Source organism: Leopardus geoffroyi, chromosome B1 (genome assembly GCF_018350155.1).
Source record: "Leopardus geoffroyi isolate Oge1 chromosome B1, O.geoffroyi_Oge1_pat1.0, whole genome shotgun sequence".
NCBI classification, from domain to species: domain Eukaryota; kingdom Metazoa; phylum Chordata; class Mammalia; order Carnivora; family Felidae; genus Leopardus; species Leopardus geoffroyi.
In genome coordinates this window covers 146273481-146293401 of record NC_059327.1, presented here as the reverse complement: position 1 = coordinate 146293401, position 19921 = coordinate 146273481, and the positions used below count along the sequence as shown (strand labels likewise).

Here is a 19921-nt window from a genome sequence, read left to right as displayed (position 1 = left end):
TTTAACCAAATTGCATTTTATCATAATTACTAGATTACATTCTATAGAAACAATATTAAGCTTATTTTTTTTTTTTTTTTAAATTTTTTTTTAACGTTTTATTTATTTTTGAGACAGAGAGAGACAGAGCATGAACGGGGCAGGGGCAGAGAGAGAGGGAGACACAGAATCAGAAACAGGCTCCAGGCTCTGAGCATCAGCCCAGAGCCCGACGCGGGGCTCAAACTCATGGACGCGAGATCGTGACCTAAGCTGAAGTCGGACGCTTTAACCGACTGAGCCACCCAGGCGCCCCTAAGCTTATTTTTGGAACGCTGAAGACATCATTTACTACAACATGCAGTACCTCCCTTATGGGGGCCCAAACAAAAATTATTTCTTAGACCTAAATTGCACAAAATGTATGCCTGTGAACCTTATGGACAATGCAAAGCTCAAAACTCATCAAGTTTCAAATTTGGCTTTGGCTGCTAGTTAATCCGATCTAAGTTTAGCAATCACATACTGTTTATACATTGCTGTATACTACTTTTATCTCTGGTCTTAATTTACTAATTTTGCCTTTTGTACTTTTAGAGTATATATTCTTATAAAATACTTCAAATTCTTTTGCAGGACAAAATATCTTACATAAATACATGAGTAATTTTTAAAAAGTTAAAGAGTGCCAAGGTAGCCATATTAGAGAATTTCCATTTATTCAAGGATATAATAGAGACCATGTAATATTTTAAATGTACAGTGTCATGTAACTTTTTAAGAGCAGAAAACGGTGAGGCATAATGAACTTGAAAGGGAGACCAAGGAGAGAAAAACCCTAGGGAAGGAATAGGACTTTAAAGAATGAATAGATAGTGAAGAGGGTAGCTGGTAGACAATGTGAGCAGTAACAGAATATTAGAATACAATGTAAAGGGAAGCAGTTCAGAATAAATATGGTAAAGATAAAGATGGGTGGGTAGAATAAGTCAAATAATAGATCAGATGCAAAACTGAATTTGGATTTGTTTCTTTAATGTGAAATGAAGCAGTAAAATGGGTTATAAAGCTTTTGAAATATACGGGACCATTATCTCAAATTTTCTGTTTGGAAGTTATTGAAGTCAATACCTTATGAGGACTAGTTATAGACTTTAACATCTAGAAGGGATCATAGAGAAACTATATGCTACAACCTAACTTTAAAGATTAAGAAAATCAGGAATAAAATATATTTATACCAAATAGCATACAAAGATTATAAAACATAAAATATAACTATATAAATGACTTTTTCTTCTTCCTCATTCCATGCACATACAGTATACACCAGAGCAAAGCTAAGAGTTCAAAAAACTTCTCAAGGGAAAAAGATAGGTGGCTCCTTCACTATATAGAATACCTCAAATTAAAATGAAAAACAAGCATTTACTGTATTCAATATATAATGCTAAGTCACTAACGACACGAGAAGAATGAAACTATTCACAGAAAATCATACAACACTATAAGCTCAAGATGTAAAAGTCCATTAAATATAATCTAAAAATACTTAAAAGTCAATGTCAACATAATTTAGCACTCTTACTTTATAAAAGATAAATCTTTGTAATTCATACACTTATAAAATAATGATTCACCTGCCAAGATTGTTTAAAATGACCTAAGTGAGGCTTACTCTTAATATTTGGGTTCTTTAAATAGATACAGTTTTATGGGAGGGCAACTTTCTTCTCCATTTGTTTTATTTCACAGAGAAAATTAAAAACAGGAAAGAGAAACTGAGAAAGATATTTTGAGAAGGTAACAAATTATTACACATGTGACAAAATATTAAGAAGGAAAACTTTACAATATGTGCGAACACTTAAACACCAGCATGTTTTTGGAAAATCTTAATCAGTATTTCCTCATGAAATATAAGAATTTAGAAACTGTATTTCTCAAACTTGCTTCAACAGTCCACACAAATATATATTGGTCTTTGTTACGATGACAGGGCATAAATTAAAAATGCAGAACATGTGACAAGGACTGGGGAAGTGGCATCAGGACAAATTCAAGGATAGAACTAGCTAAGGATAAACACTAGCCAGACAAATGAGAAGGTCAACAAATGAGAATATCTGTGTGAAATCAAGGAGTCAGGCTGAACACAATAACCAAACATCAAGTAGAGGATCAGAATGGAGACAATTCACAGAAGAAAAAAGAAATCAAATGAAGTGGGCAGCAAGTTTCCAAACTCAGAGAAAGATGCTAATAATAAAAGGTCCAAAACTAAACAAAAAATTAAGACAGTAGAGAAAACCAACAAGCTGTTTAACACTGGCTCAACGCTTTTTCTCATCTCAACAATCTTTTGGAATTTTCAAGTGGGGAGAAGAGTTAATACCATTTGAGAAGTGGAAAAGACAAGAGATGTACAGATGTTACTGACATTCCTCGTTTCTTATGGGAACACATGATTTCAATGCCAATTTCAAAACTGGCAAAAATGTAGGGCATATAAATATACATTTTATATAAATACAAAAGAAAGGTATAAATTAGATTTTAAATAATATAATTTTGCTAACACACAAAGGAATTTGAAACTAACAGCTTACTCTATAATAATCAAGATAGACCTGATCTGAATCTTATTTTTCATTTTCATAGACAATATAAAAAAGAGCTAGTCCCATAGAAAAAACTTCCTTGGCTAGATGAAAACCAGCTGACACCTGACATTGGACATAGAAAAGAAGCCAATAGCCTTTAAAATGAAAAATATTAAAATTTGACAACTACTTCATATATTTGCTTCACTTGCTAAAATGAGTATTCAAGTTTATGAACTCCTTTCCTAATCATTCAGTAGAATTATAACATAAAACATTTGATAGAATTTACAAATCCATTTCAGTTTTTAATAACTGTCTTTATCAAAATCAAAAGTGTTACTGTTTAATGTTATTCTATAAGTAGAACCATTTCTACTTATTTCTAGCTTCTCCTTTTACTCACTACTTCACTTAGGAGTCCTCAAACTCCTTTTTCATAAATTCCGAATGATTAACCGAGGACTTAAAATTTTAAGCAATTATTTAAATTTCCAAAGTTTTTTCCCTTTTAAAAGATTTTTTCAACATTTATTTATTTTTGAGAGATGGAGAGACAGTGCACGAGTGGGGGAGGGGCAGAAAGAGCGAGGGAGACACAGAATCTGAAGTAGGCTCCAGGCTCTGAGCCGTCAGCACAGAGCCTGATGCAGGGCACAAACCCACAAACTGTGAGATCATGACCTGAACTGAAGTGGGTCGCTTAACAGACAGCCACCCAGGTGTCCCAGTTTTTTCCCACTTCTTAAGCCTGCTATATTGTAACTGAAGAGTGAAAAAGTCCTACATGGAGTTTCAAAAGAGATTAAAGAAGTTGGTACTATGTGATGAATTAAGAAATTTGACAAAATGGTAAAAGAAAACATTTGAATCAAATAGACTTAAATCTAAATCTTAGAACTTGGGCAATATACTGTAAACCAGTCATTAGTCAAGTGTGGTCCACAGCATCCATGGGGATCGCCAACTTTTGCAGAGAATCTGTGAGGTCAAAACTATTCTTATAATAACTAAGATGACGTTTGCCTGTTTCACTGTGTTGACATTTGTACTGATGATATAAAAGTAATGGTGGATAAAAATGCTGGCTCCTCAACACGAATCAAGGCCATGGTACCAATCATCATATTCTTTTCTGCCATGCACAGATAATTTTTAAAAAGGGGGGCAGAGGAGAAAGCCTGTTTCCATTATCAAACAGTAAGAAAGTACTAATTTTTAAATTTCCATCCTTGAGTATATGACTTTTTAATATTCTGTGTGACAAAATGGAAAACATTTCTGTTACATACTTAAGTGTGGTGGTTATCTCAAGACAAACACTTGTATAAATGTAACCTAAACCAGTAGCTTTTTTTCATGGAATACCATTTTCATTTCAGACAGATACTTATTTGGCAGACATTTTCTCAAAATGAATGAAGTGAGCCTGTCATTTTCAAGGAAAACTCATTTTCTTTGTCACCAGTAATAAATTCAAGCCTTCAAGCAAAAATGAGAATTTTGGAAAAGTCTTATCAGACACTGCATTGTGACAGCTTCCTAGTTTTTGACTTTTATAAGATAAATGGTGATACGAACACATGTGTTTTTTAATACTGCAGAATGAAATGTAACAATATTTGGAGGTCCATAAGTATGTTAGAAATCATTTTCCAAAATGACCAATGTATGATGTTATAAACTCATGCAGGAGTACAAGATCCATTCAAAATGTGCACTAAACGACTGGATTTTAATCTAACAAAGTTCAAGGAATTCCCTGATAATGTTTTTTTTAGATTCCACACTGCAACTAACCTCTAGGAAACTACAATTTGTGTAGTTTTAAGAGTGGTATCAAAGAATATCCATAATTATCTTAAAGAGTTATTAAAATATTCTTCCTTTTTTTATCCTAATATAAGTGTAAGGTCAGATTTTCTTCTTAGACCCCCTACAAAATGATGTAGTACACCAGACTGAATATAAAAGCAGATGTGAATCTAGTTATCTTCTATAAAGCCAGATTTCAAAGATAGTTGAAAAAAATGTAAAACAATGCCACTCTTCCCATAGTTTTCTTTTCTTTTGGAAAAGTTATTTTTTTTATAAAAGTATGTTAACATGTAATGAGTTTATACTAATTATTTTTTAATGAATAATTTTAACTTTCTGAATTTTAATTTCTAACCAAATTATTGACAAATGCGACTCTCATGAACAAAAATCCTAGTGAGTCCCCCCAAATTTTTAAGAATGTACAAGAATCCTGAGATCAAAAAAATTGAGAACTGCAAGGATAATCCTGAGGCTAAAGTTTTCTTGGTCTGTCAAATGGGAGGATGATACTAACATAAAATAGTGTATGAGGGTTATCATCACTTTAAAAAATAGCTAACAGTTAAGTATTAACTGTGTGCTAAGTACTACACTGAATGTTTATAGGCATTATCTCATTTATTCCTTATAAGCATTCTAGGAAATGCATACCTACCTCTTCAGAGAGTCATTCAGAAGACTAAATAAAATAATGTTTGTGAAGTACTTGGCACAGTCCCTCTATACAATAAATTTTAAATAAATGGTAACTAATGTGCTCAATTATACTGCCACCATAAAACTATGTGGGCGTCCAATGTACAACATATATCCATATTTAACCAGCTAGTTAGAAGCCTGATTCCATCCAAGACCAAATTATTAATGACCAATATTGATCTAAACACTCATTTAACCAAAAGTTATCACAGACATTAAATGTTTACAAACGCCTCCTGAAAGGCCTTTGTCTGCAAATCTGGAAGCTATACACTAAACCAAACACCAGTGGTTTAGCAGAACTTTAATGCTAACTTTGTAGTGATCAATGCATTTCATATAGGAATGAGTTCTTTAGTCAAGTGTTGGAACAAGGACCCCTAACAATGCAGAGCCAGGAAAGTGTCAATGGTTTTGTATGTATATGCGGATAATACATGACACAGACCTTTCCTAATTCATACACCACAGCATGTATTAACCACTAGACTATGATGGATTAATGTGGGACTAGTGGCATCTGGACAACCCTGCCCTTAGTCTCATATAAGTAATAGATTAATTCACATACTTCTAGTTACACTATGTTTTTGCAAGCTGTTTGTGGAGTCTTCCTACTTTACTAAAACAATAAGTATTCTTTATAGGGATTATAAACTAATACACGTGTGTCTTTTAGCTACCATCTACTATTCCCCCAAAGTTGGTGTATGAAAGCAATGTTACAACTTCTGCTCCTCCCTCCAAGATAAACTCAATTTTTAAATAAAAGTATTCATAATGCATAATACAGCAAGAACATGAATGTGTGTTATGTACAGTATATGCAAACATATATGTGTGTGTTGTATGTATACATACACATACACATATACACAATATGCTGATTTAAATGGTAACAGAAAAATCTTTAAGGACAAAAGGTAGAAAATGGGATCCAGGAGACTTTCTGGAGAGCCCAATGTTCATAAATATTCCTAACAATTACACAGATAAGCATAAAAAAGATAAGGTGCTTAAATAAAGAAAAATATGTGCTCAGATAAAGGAAAACATGCTTACTGAAAAATTCAGAATACTGAAAACATGGGTTTCAAACTGTTCGAACAAACAAATGAAGTAAAATGCTAGTATTCAAATACACACTTGAATGCACTCTGAATGCAAGAATACTTAAACACTAATGGCAGACATTTTGTCTTCTGAACTTTTAGTTTGTGAAGCAAAATTAGCTGGACTAATCTCACTGAATTTCAAGCACCTAGCACAGTGAAGGTACTCAATAAATAATGGAGTGAAATTATAAGATTCAATCTGACCAACACATCTCATCTTTCCAAAACCTCTTAATAAATGGAAAATGTTATCTATATCAATTCAAATAATTTACATATTTAGCTAAATTTTTCTGTCTCTAGATAAACTTATACTTACATCCTAAGATTGGGTTATTCTAATTCTTCCTTGTGAAAAATGTCACCATAGTTATACTAAATATAAAACTTTAAAAATCCACAGAAAACTTGCTGATACAATATATAAATAGTGTACATTTTATAAAGCAATATATTCTACAGAATAAAAAGATATATAGCAAGTAGCTGGTCAGAGTCTACTTCATGGAGATTTTATATAATTACTAAAAATAATTTTCATGGTAAACAGAAAGTGGATTTCCCATTTGAACTAAAATATACTATTTACCATTAGTCCATCATGTTGACAAATCAAAAGGATAACATAAAATCCCTGTGACTCTTTCAATCTTATTTAGAAAACAAAAACAAATGCAAGAAAACCCTCTAATGTCACGATAAATATAAATGGTTCTATAATAAATCTACTTTCTGGGGCGCCTGGGTGGCTCAGTCGGTTAAGCGTCCGACTTCGGCTCAGGTCACGATCTCGCGGTTCGTGGGTTGGAGCCCCACATTGGGCTCTGTGCTGACAGCTTGGAGCCTGGACCCTGCTTCTGATTCTGTCTCTCCCTCTCTCTCTGCCCCTCCCCTGCTCATGCTGTCTCTCTCTGTCTCTCACAAAAAATTAAAAAAAAAAAAAAATTAAAAAAAAAAATAAAAATAAAAAATAAATCTACTTCCTATGTTTAAATCTGATCCTTAATTTAGTTCTACCCTAAAGGGTTCAGCCAAAGCCTCAACCTACTGGATCTTTCTTTAAGGAAGAAACAAAGTTGGGGGCTTTTAGCTTACATATAACAACCTATAAAATCAAGTACAAATGAAGCTAGAAACCATGGCTTTGGTTAACAAAAGAACAAGACTGGGCATGACAGTTATTATACTTCACACTGTAAATATTCTTATTTTCATAAAATAGCGATTTTTTAAAAACCAAAATATATCAAATGCTATACCCCCCAAAAAGCATTCTGATTTTAATTAAAATTAAAAGATAAAAATATTTGTGAAGTTTTCTCATTTGTAATTCTTATAGACAACTACTAAAACTGGTTCAATTATAAATAATAAAACTAGAATATATAGTAATCAAGTTTCTGAAATGACCTTTCATATGATTCATCTTACAAAAAGCTTATATATAAACCTCTCAGACATATACACATCATTCGGCCACACAAATTTGGAATATACAAAAAAAAGTTTGGAGGACTATTTCTTCTTACTGATCTAAATACTAAGATCCATTATTACATATGACCTATAGGAAAAGCATCAGAATTCTAAAATTATAATCATGTCTCAGCAAAAATAACCTAATTTTTTAAAAAGACATATATTTGGTCCCCAAGCCCTTTCTATCACCTATATTTGGCTATTTTCCCAAGTTATTAGTTAAGGTGAGCTAGGAAGCAATGATATTAATTTGAAATCAATCTTTGCCAGTTTGATTTCAAGTTTTAGGTACTTACAATATTTTATTTAAGATTTTGAAGATCACTTAAAACTTCAAGTTAAATACACATAAGTACACATAATAAACAATCACAACTTAAAAGGTAAACTATATAGCACCATGAGAATTAATCTGCACTATATCCACTAATACTGATTTTAGTTTTCTTTTTACTAAGATTTAATAAGAGTACCTTTAAGAGATTTATGATTCAAAGGACCAGGTTACACTTGAACACAGAGAAAAACAGAAGGGGTCCAATGTTTACTATAAATAAGCAGAAATCTACATAAAATTTGAGATGTTCAAAAAAGTCACAAAGATGAAAATTATAGTGACAAAGTTAAAATAGCTCAATATTAGGTATAATAATAAAATTATCACTGTGGTATATAGATGAACGTCATTATTCATTATTGGACATTTATACAAAGAGTTAATTCTTTTTTAAAAAAGCAAAACAATTTCCTGGAAATCTTGTAGTGCAAAATGTTATCTATTGACGTGCAATATGAGGTACTTTAAAAAATGGTACATTTAGTTTCAGACAGTTAATAAGTTTATTTACATAGGTCATTATGACTACTTACAATTTTGGAAAAGAAGCATATTTTATTACTACTTGGTAATTTTTCATACTTAGTCTGCCAATTATTGATGAATATGCAGTTAAATCAAATAATATTAAATAAAGAGAAAACCACTCAGTATGGTTTAATGCAACAGGTATACAGGAAACAAACTGAGAAAATAACACTAAACAATTTTAGTGGAAATAATGAAATGTCAATTTTTAAGACAGCATTAGAAAAACATATACATAAGGCACAAAACTATACTCAAGTGGGTTTTTCCCAGAAAATAACTCAGACTTCCAAAATCTGTTACATACTTAAATTTTAAATGGCTTATGAAAACACCAATAGATTTACTGTAATCTGTAAAGTACAGTTCTTTAAAATCCACACACAAAAAAAATGTTTTAAAAACACATTAAAATATACCACTAGGCCTTATAATCTAATCAGACTTATTTAAACCGAGCCCCCAAGTCATGTGACCACTCCTAATTACTGAAGTTCCTTGATGAAAGTACATACCCCTATTTCTAAGTAGATAATACGTACCATCTCTAAGAAAACCCGATAGTATCAAAGTTTAAAAGAGAGAGAGAGAGAGACAGAAAGAATGGAAATTAACCAGAGAATTCAACTCAGACAATAAGCTTTTAGGATGGGGGGAAAGAGTATGTTGGCAGGTGTCTGCAAGGAGCTAGATAATACAATGGAATCAGTTTTCATTCTGCAGAACAGCCATGAGACTTGCTGCAATGTCAGCTCCAAGCACACACTGAGGGACTCCAGAAAATGCTCATTGATCATGCAGCACTTTATAATGCGCATAGGCTTTTTTCTCCTGCTAACCCCGCCTAGCTTCCCTTTGCAGCTTATTTTCCCAAGCCCTCTCCTCCTAATACAATCTCTTCCTGAAGACAGTGACATATTTAATAAATTGTCTTACAGTCTAAATATTAGGAATACCACTCATCATCATGAGCCTCTTTATCTTAAATTAGCCAGTTTTTTCTTAATGAGGGAGGAAAAAACTCTACACATCCACAGATTTAAAAATGTATTTTAAATATCTATACCTACAAATACAAATGTTTGGTAGTTATACTATATCCAAGGCCAAAGCCCATTATACTTCCACTTTGACATGTATTTCCTTGAACTGATTTATACTCAAAGAGGTTCTTATAAAATTGATACAACCAGGAATAAATAGAAAATTAATTTAAAATCTTCATGACTCAAAATGCAGATTTTTATTGTGAGCTCTCAAGCATTAGTGCCTTAAATTTTAGGGCCTTTTATTTTTTAACTTAATAATTAATTTTATTAATGTCAAAGTCACATGAAAAATCCAGAATCAGAATGTACCAGCTAAATTAAGCAATCAGATTGATATATATGCTTAATTTTACCCTAGAAACTAAGATAACCAGCTGTTTTTAATAGTTACAGCAAGCAGAGCTTTGGGCTTAAATATGTAAATGAATTCTAAGACATATGACACTAAACCTACTCAAAGCTGCTTTGTAGACCCCACCTTCTAATGAGTTAATCTAAAGGTCACCACCACCAGCCAACATTTTTTCACTAAGTCCGAGGCCCTTTCTTCTTTTTTTTTTTTATTTCCTATTAAGCATACATCTACAATTTACAAAACATGAAGTTTAAACAAAATAATTCTAGACTTGTTCAATAATCATGTGAACCAGACTGGCACATTTTCACAAGGAATAAGGTCTGACCAGATCTTGCTTTTATGCTCTGTCTCTCTATGCTCTCTCCTCTAATCTATTCATCTGTAAAATAATTCCGGCAGATAAGATTTCTTTGTTCAGATTTCAACTTTCATTTCATTTACAAACCTAGCCCTACCTCAAGAATGTCTTCTAGAACATATGCTTCCATTTCAGCCGCTGTCTCCACCATGTTTTATCAAACTGCCATGTTTCTTACTGCACTATGATTAGATCATTGCCAGCAGGAACACTCCTCTGTGTCAGCAAGGGAACAGGAAATGGAATGTTCTATTACATGCCTAAAGCAGCTTAGCTGTTCACTAGCCAGGCATCTACCAAAAGAGCAGGGGGTGACTCACTGTGTATTTTTTAAAGATACAGCAGCTCTATTCCAAAGCAAACTTCTGTCAAGTAATTTTAACAGACAAAATAAACAAAGTCTCTTATTTTATCATTCCAAATTTTAAAATCCTAAAATTTCAAAAAAAGAAATAATTATACATTTTTTAAAAAGCTATTTAAACACGTCTGGCTTCCTGGTTGAACAAAAGAGGTTGAAGTGGGTTACGTAGCAATTTATCCTTAGTAAAGCCTTGTAGTGAGATTAATGGCTATATTAAATACGCAAAGAAAGAGGCAAGGTAATAACAAATTAGGAATTTGCTACATTAGGCAAATGCATTACATAACATATACATTATAGTTGCTGACTTAAGGGTGTCAAAAATAACCCTTAATGTAGATTTTGTGAATAGTAAACTGGTATTCTAGAAACTAATCTGTTTGGAAATACCTAAGAGAATGAGATTAACATTCAACTGATTTACAAGTTCTGAGGCAAGACATAACCCATCATGGTTATATTCATTTTCTAACAAAGTCTTTAATTTCATTTACTAACCAAAGAAATGGTCCTTCACCCCCTTATCACAAATACTATAAGACATTAAAATATTTCAGATAAAAGAAATTCAAAAAACTGTACCTGACTCATTAAACAGCAAATAAAGTTGCTGACTGACTGCAGAGCCAAATTATATTATATTCATTACTGTAACTGATCCTCTATTTAGTAAAATTTGTTACCTTGTCAAATTGCTTCCTTACATAATCTGGAATATGAAAAATGCAATGGGAAAGAAACAATGTTTTATGCTCTGTGGCATTAATAAAATAACTGTGCACATGTAGGAGTGCCACACGAATTAAACTTGGTGTGATTCCTAAGGTGAACAGTCTTCTAGTCTAAATTTTCCTAACTAAAGAAAACGAATTTTTAAAAGAAAGGAAAAAAACAGGAAAAAATTAGATGAAGGAGTTATTACTAACTTGGCCAAATCTAAGCTGAGAAAAGTCATGATATGAATGACATTGCCAGTAATGTCTCCTCAAAATGATGTCATGTTTTAGTGGAAAGAGATTTTGTAGTTCTCTTGGGCCTCAGATTATTAACCTGTAAAACAGCATAGCATTCATTCAACATGGAATATCTACTGTATATCAGAAACTGTTCCAAGTATAGGCAATAAAGCAGAAAATTTCTTAACAGATTTATATGAATATTAAATAAGAAAAATTACTACTTAATATCTGATATTTAGGGGGTACCCTTAATACGTCAGGAAATATAGAAGGGGTTTTTTTTCCTAATACACGTTATTTAAACCTCACAATAACCCTGCCCATAAAAATTTAAAATAACATTGACAATTACATTAAACTTACTATATGCCACACACCATTTCAAGTCTTTTGTATGTATCAACTCATTTAATTCTCTCAATAATCCTAAAAGAAAGGGAGGAACTATTATCTCCATTCTACATATATAGAAACTAAGGCACAGAGGGATTAAGAAATTTGCTCAACTTATTCCCAACTAAGCTAATTAAGTTGAGGAGCTAAGATTTAAACCTAGGCAGCTGGCTCCAGGGTCTGTCCTCTATCTACTATACTTCCTCCAGGTGATATTATCTTTATTTTACAAATAAGGAAATCAAGTCTCAGACAGTGTGCAGTTATATAGCAGAGTTGGAACTGAAATCCAGAACGGTCTGACTCCAAAGGCTTGTGTGGAATTAATGGGAAACAAATGATATTAAAAATGTTTTCCCTCAAGCCATATATAGTGCTTACATCTAAGTATGGGTATGCCTGGCATTTGGAGGCTTCTCAAACAAAATAATTTCCATTGTTAAGACCTAGCTTAAGAGAAACTAGCTAGCAAAGTGGCTTTCACAATTTCCTTTCTTCCAGGTCAATTCTATGCATCAAATAAATTGCTTCACCCTTGGATTAAGAGAAGTCAACAAGGTTTCTCTTTTTCAAATCTTCCTCCAACATACGCAAGCAAAGATAGGTTTGAGTTCAAAGAACTCACTTTAGGGCACTTTTTTTTCCCCCATAAACCAAAAAATAGTCTTTCCAACTTTATTTGACAAGGAATCAGGCCCTCTATGCCTTAAACCAATCAGACCATTTACTATCTCCTTCCTTTCCATTCTAGGATCACAGGGTGTTTTTCTTATCTTTTTAGATATTTAGTGTTAAATTTTTACCAATAAAATATGTGATTACAGCTTTCCTACAGAATTATGGATGCTTACAAACCATTTATCATCTCTCCCTCTCCCTCTCTCTCTTACAGATCAGAAGCTTGATCAAAGGAGGAAACATTTTGTCGCCAATATATAACCAGGGCCAGCAAAGTATCTGGCATAGAGCAAGCACTTAAGCATTTGTTGATTAAACAATAAATGCATGAATAAAGGAATTGTTGGATATCCAGTAATGCATCATAATCTCTTTTAAATTACTGCTACCATTAGAAATAACTTCTGATGACAAAAACATTATTATTTAGGTCACTATTTAGGTCATTATTTAGGTCACTGAAATAAGATATTAGAAATATTTGATACTATAAGCAGAATATATATTTCAGAACTTATTTAATTTTTTATTATATAAGCAAAATAATTATTTACTGTTAATTTTTATTTTCTAGTACGTTTTGTTAATATGATAACCTATGCCACAGCATTAAATACTCTGGGCAAAGGTTATGAAAGAGATTCATATGTATCAGTCTTAAAATCCTACATCCTAAAATGAGCCACCTACCTTCCTTCTAATTCAACCTCATATCTTGGCAAAAAAAAACCCTGTTTTGCCATTTGTCTAAAACTGATTTCAATGGCACAAGGTCTTTTATTTTTTGCCAGCAGCAAAAGCATTAAAGTGCAAATAGTAGTTAACATATGAACAGTTATGCAAATTCAAACCAACATATGTAAATAACAAATTATAAAACAAAATACTTAGTAAAGTAAGATTCAAATGGCCAAAGTGGAGAGAAAAGCCTCTCACAAAAAAGGGGGAAAAGGACAGAAGAAGCTCAATAAATACCAAGATAGGGTAAAAATCTTCTAAAATTTATTAGGACCAGCATTGGTTTCCTTGAATAAGGAACAAGAAAACCAAACACACACACACACACACACACACACACAGAAATGTGTTGATGGCAAGCAAGCAACATTATTTTGTATGATTTAACATTTTGTTTACTCATCTACATAAAACTATTTTTAATCAAAAATTCCTAGTTAAGGGAGTTTTATTCCCATCAAATATTTTTTTGTTTCAAAATCCACATTTTCGAGCAAAACAAGGACAGATCATTGGTGGCAGGACAAAAGTAACAATTACATTGTCCTACATAAAAGCAAACTATTAGAAAAATAAAATCTAAACCAACTTCACCTCTCAAAATGTACGAAATGTAGTCATTATTTTATAATATCTTCATTTTTTTTCTTTTCTAACTGTAAGTTCTATTTAAGCAGAAATTTGAAACCCAAGTGTGAAATAGCCTGGACCAAGCATTAATGAGATACATATATTAAAGAATTAAATAGAACTTAAAAGACTAATAAAATCTGGTCAAATTTCTGAAAGCCCAAACATTCTTAAAACAACAGTATCTCCATGATTTTACATAATATTTCTCCTAAACCAATCATGCTATAACTGAGGATTCTAAATGTCTATCTACTAGTAGCACAGTAATATTCTTTTCATTACCACCATAACTTACTTTTTTATTAACTATGGTTTTTATCTATAAAGTAATACATGTTCGTGGAAAACATTCAACATGAAAGAAAACAAAAGAAGTTAACCAACCTCTTACCAACTCCTACAAGGTACAATTAGCTAGTGTATTCCTCCAGAAATAACCTACATACATGATGTATATCTTAGTGTAAGATTAGTTTTTTATACAAACGGAAGCATATTATGCATACTTTTCTGCATCCCTATTTTTGTAATTTAATACTCCATAATTGTTTCAGGTTAGCACAAGCAGATCTATCCATTTTGGCAGTTGCTAAAATTTTCACTGAAAAACTGTACTATAATTGATTTAACCCATCCCTACTGATGGTATTTCTACTGTCTATGTTTCAAAATGCTGCAATAAGCATGCCCAATAAAAGGGCATACACACTACACATGCCTTAATATAACTGTATGGTGCATTTCTTTGTATTTAATGTATTTAAATTTTTATGTTACCATACTCTGAAGAAGCTGGACTAATTTATATTTGACACTAAATGAGACTGACTGCTTCCCTAGAAATATTAAGTATTAATGATACAAATCTATTTAAAAACCCAGATCAAAATTCAGCTTTATTTTTAAAAACATATCTAGATTTATCCTTAGTTCATCATTTCTACTTTTCAAGGAATAGCAAATGAAAGTTACACCTCCTCACAATTAATTTCTGCCCCTTACCAAAATAAATCACATAAATTCATTCCCTGACAGATTAGGAACTTCAATTGCTGTCTACCAAACAAAAAACAAAACAAAACAAAACAAAACAAAACAAAACAAAACAAAACAAAAAAACCCAGCAATGATGCGGATGGGAGAAGAGAAAAAATGGGGCATTAAGAAATCTGTTTAAAAATTAAAAACAATTTTTTTTACATCTATTTCTGCTAAATTATAAATTCTATCCAGGTTTAATTGGTTCTTTAACTAAGGAGTAAATTGAAGTTTCTGCCAGAATTTAGTATTCTAAAGATACAGAATTCTTTGGGTATATTTTTACCAAAGGAAATTAATTAAATAATGGTGGATATATTTGCTTCCCTTCCACATATATTTCAAACTGTACATTTTTAAGGCATAAAATTCTATGGGGTGTCTGGGTTGCTCAGTCGGCTAAGCATCTGACTTCGCCTCAGGTCATGATCTCGTGGTTCAGGAGTTCAAGCCCCTGGTCAGGCTCTGTGATGACAGCTCAGAGTCTGGAGCCTAGTTCAGATTCTGTCTCCCTCTTTCTCTGTCCCTCCCCCACTAGCACTCTGTCTCACTCTCAAAAATAAACATTAAAAAAAAGGCATAAAATTCTAAAGGATTCCTTCCATCATTATTTAAAAAAAAAATCAAATACACAGTAAGATAGAGCCATACATAAGCAATTTTTTTTTTTTTTTCAACGTTTATTTATCTTTGGGAGAGAGAGAGACAGAGCATGAACGGGGGAGGGGCAGAGAGAGAGAGAGAGGGAGATACAGAATCGGAAACAGGCTCCAGGCTCTGAGCCATCAGCCCAGAGCCTGACGCGGGGCTCAAACTCACGGACCGCGAGATCGTGACCTGGCTGAAGTCGGACGCTTAACCGACTGCGCCACCCAGGCGCCCCTTTAAGCAATTTTTATCAACATAAAGAGCACTAAACAGTTTATCCCAGCTTCTTGTCATACATTCCAGGTTTAATTTTGATAAAAATGTTTACAAATAAGAATGATTAAACCTACACTAGAACCTCCATACTAAATGTTAACAGTTGGACAAGCTTATGGATATGTGCAGGAATACCTAAAAATTTAGGTAATGAAGGATTAGGTAAGGATATTTAAAATTGTAACTTCATAAAGAGAGTAATACAAAGGCCATCCAGGAGTATATTCTAAACTGAGGTAACATATGAAATATTTTATAATAACCTATTTTATTGCTTTAATAAGTTTTTTCAATACTAATACTATAAAAAGCCCTAGCAAACTTTTTTCTTAGATAGATCATCATTACCATTTTCGTCAAGCATTAATACAAATACGTTTGTTTTCACCAGGTGACAGGGTTTATACTGCATAATGGATATAGAATGACAAAGTCAGTCCACCTCCAAGAGTCCATAATCTAGAAAAAATTGAACCTCTTTCTCCACAAAGTTTAACATCAAAATCTTCAATGATTTTTTTTCCTCTTCTCTGAATTACTATCCCTTTTCATTTTTCTTTAAGCCAACAAATAAATAAAACCTAAAACTCTTCTTCAAAAAGGGTCAAATATCAATATATTTAAATAAAATATTTCATCCAGATGTGTCTTATGTACAGAATGGAATACAAACACAGTCTTGTCCAAATGTAAGTAACATAGTAAGCAAAGTAAGAAACAAAGCAGCTTGTTCCTCTTTTCACATCTCCAATAACAGTGTGCCTGTTGGACACTTGCATTTGTTGTCTCTACTCAGGATGGGTCACACCATGAATTCATTCTTTTTCCAGTATTTCACAATAGGATCTATGTATACAAAATTGATAAAATATTTATTGTTTTTAGGTCACACTCACCCCTCCCAAATTTGTCTGTACTGTACATTTTCAAATAAAAATTTATAAGTACATATATAAAAGGAATTACTTATTTCAATGTTTTGTTTAGTTTTAAACTGGCTAAATCTACTGACAGTATTGCACTCTCAATTTGGTCAGCAAAACATTAGCTGTCTTCTACTCCAAAGCAACAAGTAGCTACCAACAAAATGAAATACAAACACATCTACAGTCCCAACCCTCCACCTCCCGCCCCCAACACATACACATCCCACACAGGCTGGGGTAGAGAAAAGTAGAGAACGAAAAGGGGCTGAGGATAAAAATACAAATTAAAAGAAAAGACTTAAGTCCAAAACCAACTCTTTAGAGTCACCAAATTCCACCACCCTTCTGAAGGACAACTGTCCTACTCTAGGAGACTGAAGAAACAGCTCCAGGTAACATGCTTAAGATATTTTCCAAAGGCATGGAAAATAATTAGGGTGTAAAAACTATCCAAATAACCTTGGACTTCCAATACTGTCACTGGCTCTCCTCCTTTGGTTCCTGAATGGTTTGAAGTCAATGGCAACAAGCTCCAATCAATATGGTCTCTCACGATGCCTGTTACCACTCTATTTCTAGCCTAATATATTCATAACAAAACTTGAATAGTTTGTTGGCAAACAATTACTGCAAATACCAAAAGACTGGCTACTCTCTCAGATTCATAACTCCATATCCTAAGAAATGTATTACATTAAATTGTCTCTATCCACCAAACGCTAGACCAAAAATTACAAAATAGGGTACCATTCCCTATTCCACTAACCTCACCCTGACCATAGATAAAGAATCTTTAAGGATCTTCACATAAAGATATCTCAGAGCATAATTGACTTTCGGAAGTTCCCAAGGTGGATATACAGACAGGATTCCAACACAACCCTCACATATGTGTGTGTGTGTGTGTGTGTGTGTGTATGGAAATACTGATTTCATTCTATGTAACTGTAAACTATCTCTGGTCATTATGAGGCTATCTCACAACACACCTATCTGTTACTATTACTTTCAACTTCCCCCCACAAATTTCAAATATCCACTTTTACTGCCAAATCTCCAACAAAAAAATATCACAATATAAGAAAATAGAAGTTATTATTTAACAACCTTCATTTGTGTGACAGATATCTCACTAGCATGCTTTATGAAGTCAAATTTAACCCACATTCATATCTTTCGACTCCTCCATCACCAATTTCTTATCACAGTCAAGTATTTTTAGAAAGCCTATCAACTCTCGTTTTCTTCAGGAACATATATGCCAATGTCTCCCAGTGAAGACAGTCCATATTTTTTAAAGGGTAGACACTGAATAACTAATAACTTTCAAAATATTTAAAAGCATAACTGAACTGCCAAACATAGTTTTGTACTTAATATGTTTTGTATGTTTAAAGAAACCATCGCCCTCTTATACAAATTCCACAATTTCCAGTAAAACACTTAGTTTTTAAAATATTTTTCATAATTGTTTCAAGAACATACATTTGCATAACTTGATTTTTTTTTAGCATTTCAACTTACTTAGAAAACTATGTACAATTTAATATAGGGTCTTATGCAGTTTACACTTTCAATACTTAAATGCAATAATATCATAAAATTTCGTAATTTTTAAAATCAAATCTGCAAAACATACAAGTAGAAATCCGCTTCCCAAAAGATCAAGTTTCTGATGCAAGACTCCTATAACTAAGCTTAAAGAAAAACATTTTACTGGGGCTCCTGGGTGTCTCAGTCAGTTAGGAGTCCAACTCTGATTTCAGCTCAGGTCATGATCTCACAGTTCGTGAGATCAAGTCCTGTGTCAGGCTCTGTGCTGATTCTCTCTCTCCCTTTCTCTCTCTGCCCCTCCTCCATTCTCTCTCTCTCAAAATAAATAAATATAAAAAAAAAAAAAAATTTACCTACATACACCATAAACAGGATGCTAACCCACCTTACACTAAAGTGGTATCAAAATAAAATTAACTTTATTAAAATAAACAAATAAAATTAATCCTTTCATTCAACAAATATCATCTAGCTAGGGACATATCAGTGCCATCTCTAGAAGGATAAAAAAAGGCCATTTCTACCACCATCTTCCTTCTTCCAGTTCTTCCAGAAGACACACCCTGTGTCTCTTAGCTGTGGCTCTCCCTGATCACAGGATTTCCTCCTTACAGACAAACCAGGCTTCTAATCCTGGTCTTTAGTACATCAAAGAAAATGTCATCTTATTAAGAGTCTCTGGTGGGGAAAAAGCGCTCCAAAATTTTCCCATATATCCAAATTTTTAACAATAAATATTTTTTTAAAAAAGAATCATGGAAAGGATTCAGGAATTGACATATAAAATCAAGAGTATATGCCAGTCAAGAAATAATTATGCATTCTACATAAAAACAGACACATTGGTATTCTATGCAACTTTCCAATTTCCTGGAATTAATCCCAAAGTGTCTTCTACTTCTACCTTAGTTTCTAAAAACCATGTGACCCTGGAATGTCACTTGATAAATAAAATCACTATTATCTAACTAGATAGATGAAACTTCTGCAATCTTTTTAATGTTATAAATGTGATATATGCAAGTAAGATTTTTTTTTTTTTTTTTTTTTTTCCAAACTTCGAAGGCCACAAAGGCACAAAATGAACAACAGGTCTTTTTCATACCTGTCTGCATCAACATGGCAATACACTGTTACGCTGTTAATAGGTTTCTAGTGTCTAGTGTGGTTACAGGTTAACTTTAATACTATTTTACTTCTGTTTCTCAATTCACCATTTTTATATTATCTATTGACTGTCCATTGAAGAAATGAGCACTAACCCTTCCTCTCTTGCCCTCAATTTCCTACTAATTATTCTTTTTTACATTATAAAGTTTTATAATACAACCTATTTTATATATCTTCTAAGTTGATTCTAAAACTAAAAATCAATTAAGTACATTTAT

General features: G+C 32.6%; 1 protein-coding gene across 10 annotated transcripts in view; it reads right to left on the bottom strand.

Moving 5' to 3' along the window:
- Positions 1-19921, bottom strand: part of ANKRD17 (ankyrin repeat domain 17) — a 166749-nt gene that overhangs the window by 120169 nt on the left and 26659 nt on the right. For 2 of the 10 annotated variants that reach the window (XM_045473782.1, XM_045473783.1), the window contains exon 1: positions 10424-10560. The exons of 6 other annotated variants lie outside the window; for them this stretch is intronic. In XM_045473782.1, coding sequence (XP_045329738.1) covers positions 10424-10477 — 54 coding nt within the window. In that variant the 5' untranslated portion in view covers positions 10478-10560. Of the gene's footprint in view, positions 1-10423; positions 10570-19921 lie in introns of those variants that run through there. 2 more of the 10 variants (XM_045473777.1, XM_045473778.1) reach the window with 2 other exon arrangements.